Source organism: Anguilla anguilla, chromosome 3, assembly GCF_013347855.1.
Source record: "Anguilla anguilla isolate fAngAng1 chromosome 3, fAngAng1.pri, whole genome shotgun sequence".
NCBI classification, from domain to species: Eukaryota; Metazoa; Chordata; class Actinopteri; order Anguilliformes; family Anguillidae; genus Anguilla; species Anguilla anguilla.
Window position 1 is genome coordinate 64841149 of NC_049203.1, and position 9207 is coordinate 64850355.

Below are 9207 nucleotides of genomic sequence, written 5' to 3' on the forward strand. Positions count from 1 at the left end.
CCACATAGGAATAACAGGACTTTCTATACATAGCCCCCAATTTCAGGGCACCATAATGTTAGAGACCATTGGTTTCACAGGTGTTTTCGATTAGTCAGGTGTGTTCAATTGCCTCTTAACTGCAAGTATAAGATAACCTAAGTTTCTAGTCCTGACTCTAGGCTTTTAATCACTTTTGGAGCCTGTTATAGTCATTTGTTAACATGAGGACATGAATTGTGCCAATGAAAATAAAGGAACCTATTATGAGGCTGAGAAATATGAAAAAAAAAAAAAAAAAAAAAACAGTCAGACATAGGCCAAATCTTAGGCTTACCACAAATGAACTGTTCTGAACATCATTAAGAAGAGAACACTGGTGAGCTCCGTAAACACAAAGGGCCTGGTAGACCAAGGAAGACCTGTACAGTTGATGACCCGAGAATTTTCAATAATACTGAGGAAAAGCCCCAAAAACACCTGTTCTACTCATTCTGCTGCTGCCATCGGCAGTCACATCATCGGCGAAAGCAGCTGAGCCAGTGCCTGTGGCAGCTAAGTTCTTGTTCTGTTCTTGCTGTTGCTTTCAGAGACCTCAGCCTTTCCCAGAGCCGTACTACCGCTCCAAACCAGAATGGGGAGGCACTACAGGGGGGGAAGCGTGACATCATGTTGACAAGTAACAAGCCAAGTTTGAAGAGGAAAAAAGTCATTTGCATTCCCTGTGCTTATCTGCGCATAGCCTGCACAGGGTTCCAGGTTCCTGTGGTATTTGAATATGTGTAAAATAACCTTAATATGTGTAGTCATGCCACATGTAATGCTGGGCAGTGTGTTCAAAGTACTGTTTGTACTTGAAGTACTTATGTACTTATCTGTCTGTCACATAGATTTATGAGACAATCAAGTAAATTACAGGCAGATAACCCAAAACAAGCAAAAAAAACACAAAAGGTGGCTATTTAGTCATGACATGCTCGCATCTGGACGGAGTGTAGCACAGTGGGTAAGGAACTGGGCTAGTAACCAAAAGGTCGCATGTTCGATTCCGGGGTAGGACAGTGCCGTTGTACCATTGAGCAAGGTACCCTTGAGCAAGGTACTTAACCGGAATTGCTTCAGTATATATCCAGCTGTATAAATGGATACAATGTGTAAGTTGCTCCGGATTAGAGTGTCTGCTAAATGCCTATAATGTAATGCATCTGAGACAGTCCTTTATATTTATATCTGTATGGCAAATGGCCATGTTACAGTTATTTCTTACATTTTTACATGCCACTAGTTTAGTAAATGGATATTCACTGGAGCAAAATGAGTTAAGAATTTTGCCTGGAGGGAAAGAGGGGTCTAAAATATTCAGACTGGACACCACCAGAGCAGCCTGGAGTGGCAGTGTAGTATGATGGGTAAGGAACTGGTTTTGTAACCTAAAGGTCACAGGTTCAATTCCTGGGTAAGACACTGCCATTATACCCTTGGCTTGAGCAAGGTACTTAACCTGCATTGTATATATATCCAGCTTCAGTATATATCCAGCTGGATAAATCGATGCTATGTAAAAGTTGTGTAAGTCAATAGGTGGATAAGAGCATCTGCTACATGCCTGTAATGTAATGGATTCTTTTTTATTTGTTTTTTATGCATATGAGAAACATTACTCTAAATACACTACCCAGCATTACATGTGGTACACATGACATATTAGTGTAATTTTATACACAATCAAATACCACAGGAGTTGAAAAGCTTTCCTTGCTGTAGAACTTTAGTCTATTTTTTTGGTGTGTTTTTCACGTTTGAAACTTAAAGCAGAATTTTCATTGCAAATTAGTACGGGGACTTCTTTTCCCCAAACTTGTTTTGTTACTTGCCAACATTACATCAGGCTTGAAGTGTTTTTCTGTGTATTTCTATTGCAGCTGTGGCACTGTGCTATATTTCACTTACAGGGAAAAGGGGACGAACGTCCTGATGTGGCCCCATGGGCGTGTTGACCCAAAAAAGGAAAGTAAACTGTCCGCAACAGTTCAACTGATTTCTCCTACATTGTTTTATGGATGGGAACGTAACGACTGTCGTGCAACACTTGCCCTACCTGCTTGCTCATCTGCTTGGGATCCATGGGGAAGAATCTAGAAGGCCAACTGCATAGTCTGTAATCTGTACCCTGCCGCTTGAGTGTATTCTGTACACCGCATCAATAAAGTAATACAGCATTGATAAAGGACTGTTGAAGAGACTCCTGTCAGCAACTCAGAGAGCCAACTAATGATAAATCCACTTAATGATATTTTCACACAGGGAATGTGTAAACAGGCAACAAATAAAATACAGTCAGGACAACTCACATACTTAAATTACATGTTTTAATGAATGTGTAAGTATATATTTTTTGGTTTGGTGCTGAATGGATCTGATTCAGGTATTGCAGTCCATGTACCAGCGTGCACTACCCTATCTAACAGGCAGCACAATACTTCCAGATGATCATCCCTACTAAACATGAGAAATACCAGAAACCCCCAAACAAGAGGTCATCCATTTGGCAAACCGAACAAACATTGGTGGCATCAGTCAGACATAGGCTAACTGCACAGCAACGCAGAAGTAATTGCAACAATTCCCGTCAAGTTACACATTGGCTGGGCGGCATGCCTCATACCTATACAGCAGCGAGAGTTTGTCACTTTTCAGGGTTTCCTACAGAAATAACCACTCTGACCAGACTCTCAGACCTTAAACACATTCATTTCGGTACCTTCTGACCCTATTTCTACAGACATAATTAACAAACAACTTCACATATCCGCACGATAAACCTCTAAACTTAGATGATTTAGCGTTTTCTCCTTATTCTTTTTCCCGGTCAGCAAGGTGGCCGAATTATCGAATCGGCTAGTTTGCTAGCCGAGTGCTTAACAACGGAAAGACAGTACACAGCCGTGCGTGCACCCGACTACAGTGAGTAGCCTAATGTTAATTTAGCTAAAGTTCGCTAGTTACTTAGGTTAACACCTGAGCTCTTAATGGATACATATTACTAAAGCCATGTCCAACTTACTCTCATTCACAGACCCAAAACCCCTCCAAGTAAAAATAAATAAATAATGAGTCACGCATCATAATATTGAACATTTAGTAGAACAAAACAGCCGATGCCATATTCGGATTAAAACTGCGCATGCGTCATCGAGAACGGCTTTGTTTAAACCGCGCATGCGTCGTCCAGAACGGCTTTCTCCAAGCCTGCAGCCAACTGAGGGCGGGGGAGCATGAATGTGACCACAACTCAGAGCTCCGGTGAGTGTACTTCCACCTTCTGGTCATTCCGATGAACTCCATAGTTGGAAAAATCACGAACAGCCCCTTTACGTACCTAAGCAAAATGGAAAGTGGGAAATCAAAGGGTCAAGCAGCTCGTTGAAGACATTTTGGGCCTGTCAACTTATTGCATACGTCTAAGCTTTTGGGAAATGCCTCAGCCCTTGCGCTAGCAATGCAAATGGGTATAAAAATTTTAATGAATTAATCCTGAGTACATAACAGTGGCCCTGGTAGTTATTCAAAAGTTTTGAATATACGTTAAATTATATTTTACTTTTGAGAAATGCCTCTGCTGTGGCTTTACCAATGCAAACGAGCTGTAAAACTTAAAATTTTGAGGCACTAATGACACCCATAACCCATCTTTCCCAGAAGCATTTAGAAAGCCCTGTTGCATATGACAGACTGATGTTCATTGATTTTTAGTTCTGCATGTAACACAATAGCCTACATCCACACATTTTGCTTAAAAGACTAGTGCAGTTAAAGATGAATCTCTTTTTAATCATATAGATCCACTCTTTCCTAAAAAAAAGAAAAGTAAAAAGAAAAAAAGATGCCCACAGCAGGTCAGTGTGAACATAGCACTCTCTGACACTCAAATACAGCCCCCCCCCCCAAGTTACACATTGGCTGGGCGGCATGCCTCATACCTACACAGCAGCGGGAGTTTGTCACTTTTCAGGGTTTCCTACAGAAATAACCACTCTGACCACAGACTCTCAGACCTTAAGCACATTTATTTCGGTACCTTCTGACCCTATTTCTACAGACAGAATTAACAAACAACTTCACATGTCCGCACGATAAACCCCTAAACTTAGATGATTTAGCGTTTTCTCCTTATTCTTTTTCCCGGTCAGCAAGGTGGCCGTATTATCGAACCGGCTAGTTTGCTAGCCGAGTGCTTAACAAAGGAAAGACAGTACACAGCCGTGCGTGCACCCGACTACAGTGAGTAGCCTAATGTTAATTTAGCTAAAGTTCGCTAGTTAGTTAGGTAACGTTAACACCTGAGCTCTTAATGGATACATATTACTAAAGCCATGTCCAACTTACTCTCATTCACAGACCCAAAACCCCTCCAAGTAAAAATAAATAAATAATGAGTCACGAATCATAATATTGAACATTTAGTAGAACAAAACAGCCGATGCCATATTCGGGTTAAAACTGCGCATGCGTCGTCGAGAACGGCTTTGTTTAAACTGCGCATGCGTCGTCGAGAACGGCTTTCTCCGAGCCTGCAGGCAGCTGAGGGCGGGGGAGCATGAATGTGACCGAAACTCAGAGCTCCGGTGAGTGTACTTCCACCTTCTGGTCATTCCGATGAACTCCACAGTTGGAAAAATCACGAACAGTCCCTTTACGTACCTAAGCAAAATGTAAAGTGGGAAATCAAAGGGTCAAGCAGCTCGTTGAAGACATTTTGGGCCTGTCAACTTATTGCACACGTCTAAGCTGCTGGGAAAAATTTTAATGAATTAATCCTGAGTACATAACACTGGCCCTGGTAGTTACCCAGAAGTTTTGAATGTACCTGAAATTATATTTTACTTTTGAGAAATGCCTCTGCTGTGGCTTTACCAATGCAAACGAGCTGTAAAATTCAAACAAAAAATATGAGGCACTGATGTCACCCTAACCCATCTTTCCCAGAAGCATTTAGAAAGCCCTGTTGCATATGACAGACTGATGTTCAGCGATTTTTAGTTCAGCATGTAACACAATACATCCACACATTTTGCTTAAAAGACTAGTGCAGTTAAAGATGAATCTCTTTTTAATCATATAGATCCACTCTTTCCTAAAAAAAAAAAAAAAGAAAAAAGAAAAAAACAAGCCCACAGCAGGTCAGTGTGAACATAGCACTCTCTGAAACAAAACACACGTATAGGCACAAATCTACAAATCACAGGCATAGGCGCACTGAAAGTACATCAGGAAGATCCAAACCTTACAGAATAAAAGTATGTTTTCAGCCTGGACTTGAAGGAATCAATGGAGGGGGCAGATCTAATTGAGTGGGGGATGCTGTTCCATAGTCTAGGGGCAGCAACAGCAAAGGCACAGTCACCTCTGAGCTTAGGTTTTGCTCGCGGGACAGCCAGGAGCCCCAAGTCAGACGACCTGAGGGACCTGGAGGTGGAGTAAGGGGTTAAAAAGTTAAGCACCCTGCTCAAGGGTACAACGGCAGTGTCCTACCGGGGAATCGAACCTCGGACCTTTAGGTTACAAGACCAACTCCTTAGCCATTATACTACACTGCCACCCCCCCAGTAGGAAATAAGGTGAGAAATATTAACTTGTGAAAATCTGTTTTAGGTTTCTTCCAGGGGTGGATCAAAATATTTGTTTATACAGTGTAAATAGCTGAAGTTTGGGGCGGGGGGGGTTAGACCAAAAATGGGAGTGCAAGGGAGGCGGGGGATATGTATCCTGGCCCCCCCCCCCCCCCCCCCCCCAGATCTAGCCCTGCTACTGATTAAGAATTATGCAGTTTTAAAGCAAATCAGAGAATGCCAGGTCTGTGGGCTGGTGTGAGAACCAGCATTTGCACATCAACAACCAAATTTAGGTGTACACAGGTGAGGGTGGAGTGGGTGCAGTGGGGACTGGCTCCAGCTCCATTTAAAGAGAGCTGGGACCAGAACAGAGACAGAAACAGGGGCAAACACACCTGCAGTCACACTCTCATTAGGACAACCTCAGAGGCACCATGAAACACATTATCCTGGTCTGCATAGTGCTGCTGGTCGCAGTGTCTGGTGAGTACCAGCAAGTTCAGGGCATGATGTTAAAATCTGTGTATATTTATTAATTAATTACTTATTTTAGTTGCTCCAAAATACGTTTATCCTGTCCGTGGGGACTGTGAGCGGGGTTTTCTCTTTTTAAGGAACAGTGAATTTTGAGGAAACTTGCTCAGATATTTCTGGCAGAGGGAGAGAAAAAAAATCACAAGACAAAATACATGTCGTTATAAAGGCAATCAGAATAAAATATTTGTGAGATTTTTTTTTTTCATTTTTCTTGTTGTGACTGTTTTTTGTCCGTCAGTACCTCACTTTACTTCCTACTTTACTATTTCCAATTCTTTATGACATTAACTTGTAGTTTGTTTTATCTACATTAAAAAAAAACATTAGGTAGAGAAGATTTATTGAATAACACCGAAGTACAAACATTTCTTTTCAATTTCTGTGCATTGACCGTGGCTCAGTGGAGGCAAATCCCTCAGTATTCACCCACAATGCAACTGTGACACTGAACTATGGCTCAGATTCCCAATAGAAAAAGGGCACTCACACGTCAATCTCGTTCTTTCTTTTCAGAGCTCTCACCCGGTGAAGGGAGACAGCCAGGGCCCAGACAGGTGAGGCGTCACTGAGAAGATGTTTGACATTATTTTGGCGAGTCACAAACCAAGATTGCTGTTTTAATGTGTGCAAATTCACCTCATATATGTCATATGAGACCAGAAATGGAAAGTCCAGGGCTCAGAAAGTAAAACTCCTGCCATATGCTTCGACCACCCATGAACTCAGCTGATCTCACAAATTAATTCTACCTACCTGGCTGAAGAATTGTGCTAATTAGGAAATCCAGGTGATTAGAACAATATACTGGGGAGGACTTTTACTTTCTGAACCTGGATTTTCAACCTCTGCGTGCACCATTTCAAATTCTTCGTAGGGTATTTAGAGTCATTTCAAAAGAATACACAAAGAAAACAGAATGCAGTCTGTTTTGATGTTCAGTCTAATTTCTTTAGACCCCTCCTGGGCTGTCTGACTCCACTTCTGTAATATAGTTAACAGAACTGAGGACTGCATGAGGCAGCAGTATAAGTGGTGTTGCTAGAAAATTAACCTCGACCAGGAGCGGGGACAGGTTCACATGCCAAGTAGAGAAAAAGCTCAACTAAATTTACTCCAGTAAATGTTCATCTACTGAAGTGGCGTGTAAAAATGTAGGCAATAACTCAGTTATTTAGGACATGGCCCTTTGCTGAACAGATGCACAATCACAGAATCATTTTAAAAAATGTACATCATTCCATTAATGACTGTTCTTTCATACCTTCCTCTAACAGGCCAAATGCTCGAAGGGTTCCGAAAGTGGCTTGTGTCCCAAAATTTTACAACCTGTGTGTGGGACTGATGGCCAAACTTATGATAACGAGTGTTTACTCTGTATTGAAAGCATGTAAGTTGCAGATTTCTCTTCCTGTCCTGTGTGTTGATTGTTTTCTGCTGCAGAACATAACACATTTGTACACTAATGCACTGAGGTGCATGGAAGCCAGTGCTTGAGAGTTATGCTTTGAAGATATTTTTATTCTTTTGTTTACATATTAGCTGCCATATTAGCATACAGCATACAATATAAAATGCACTGCTTCTTGTGCGTCTCTGGCCCAAACATAAGGTATGTGAACCTACACTATATGACCAAAAGTATCTGGACACCCCTTGGTCTGGGGCTGTTTTCTCAAATCTCAAAGCTGCTGTAGAATACAATCTGAATACAATCAAAGAATACAATCACATTCCAGATGATTCTGCGCTTCCCCAACAGTTCTGGAAAACCCCTTTCCTATTTCAGCATGACGATGCCCCCAGTCACACAGCGAGGTCCATACGGAAATGGTTGTTGTTGACAACGGTGTGGAAAAACTTGACTGGCCTGCACCCTGCCCTGACCTCAACCCCATCCAACACCTTTGGGATCAATTGGAAAGGCAGCTGCTAGCCAGGCCTAATCGCCCAATCAGTGCCCGACATCACTAATGCTCTGCTGGCTGAATGGAAGCAAATCCCCGCAATGCTCCATCACATAGTATAAAGCCTTCCCAGTAGAGTGGAGGTTGCTATAGCAGCAAAGGGTGGATGGTAATGCCCATCATTTTGGATGAGATTTTGCATGTCAGATGTCCACATACTTTTGGCCATATAGTGAATCAGCACTCCTGCTCGAGGCCAGTTTTCTAACAGCATAACGTATACTGCTGCCCCATGCAGTCCTCAGTTCTGTTAACTATATTACAGAAGTACAATCAGACCACTGAACTGTAGTTCATTGGCAGTTTCCCTTCTAGTTCTTATGTAGTCCATTGAGTCAGACAGCCCATGAGGGGTGTCTAAAAAGAATTTGACTGACCATCAAAGCAGACTGGATTATTTTTTAAATTTGTTTTCTCTTTATCAACACGAGAAACACGCATAACATATTAACACATATTCAAATACCACAGGGGTTGAAACCGCTTTCCTGCTGTACAAATTTCGTCTGTTACCGTTTAATCTTTGAAACATAAAGCATAATATCTTCAGTGCAAATTAGTACAGGACCTTTTTTCTGCAAACTTGGCTTGTTACCAGAGACGCTTGTTACCTACCAACATAATGTCAGGCTTGAAGTGTTTTTTTATCTGTAGCCGTGACACTGTGCTGTACTTCTCTTACAGGAAAAATAATAAAAACATCATGATCATCATGGACAGGCCGTGTCCAATAAGAAGAATGTGAACGGTCCGGTTCACTCACAGTTAAAATGCTTTCTCCTGCATTGTTTTTTGTTGGGAAACGTAAACGGCTCACGACTCTCACGCGAGGAGGACCGCTGCTTAATGTGTAATCGGTAGAATTTTTTTTTGTGTTACCAGTTAACGCCAATTTTATGTGTAATCCGTTAGACCGCAATTTTATGTGTACTCTGTAGATCGCAACTTTGTGTACGCTGCATAAATAAAATATTCAGCATTCAGCAAGTGCATCTTCCCTCGTTTTGTGTTTCTAGATGTGCCATGACTCACGACCTACCGAACAAACGGTTTCTACCTGCTATCAATAATGACTCGTGTCGTATCTATGCTGACCAGTGACACACGACTCGGCA

General features: G+C 41.8%; 1 protein-coding gene and 1 long non-coding RNA gene across 3 annotated transcripts; one reads left to right on the forward strand and one right to left on the reverse strand.

The window, feature by feature from the left end:
- Positions 1-2331: 2331 nt before the first annotated feature.
- Positions 2332-5165, reverse strand: LOC118224169. The gene is made up of 2 exons (XR_004764590.1): positions 4320-5165; positions 2332-2997 (listed from the first exon to the last, which is right to left on the reverse strand). It is a non-coding gene; the product is annotated as an uncharacterized LOC118224169 (long non-coding RNA).
- On the forward strand, positions 3161-9079 carry LOC118224168 (serine protease inhibitor Kazal-type 1-like). 2 transcript variants are annotated; one of them, XM_035411419.1, is made up of 4 exons: positions 3161-3282; positions 6642-6682; positions 7403-7515; positions 8777-9079. In XM_035411419.1, exons 1-4 carry the CDS (start codon positions 3255-3257, stop codon positions 8835-8837), a joined length of 243 nt encoding a protein of 80 aa, XP_035267310.1. In that variant the 5' UTR covers positions 3161-3254; the 3' UTR covers positions 8838-9079. The 2 variants fall into 2 exon arrangements, with proteins under 2 accessions (XP_035267310.1, XP_035267309.1); XM_035411418.1 differs by lacking the exon at positions 3161-3282 and adding an exon at positions 5846-6074.
- The last annotated feature ends 128 nt before the right edge of the window (positions 9080-9207 follow it).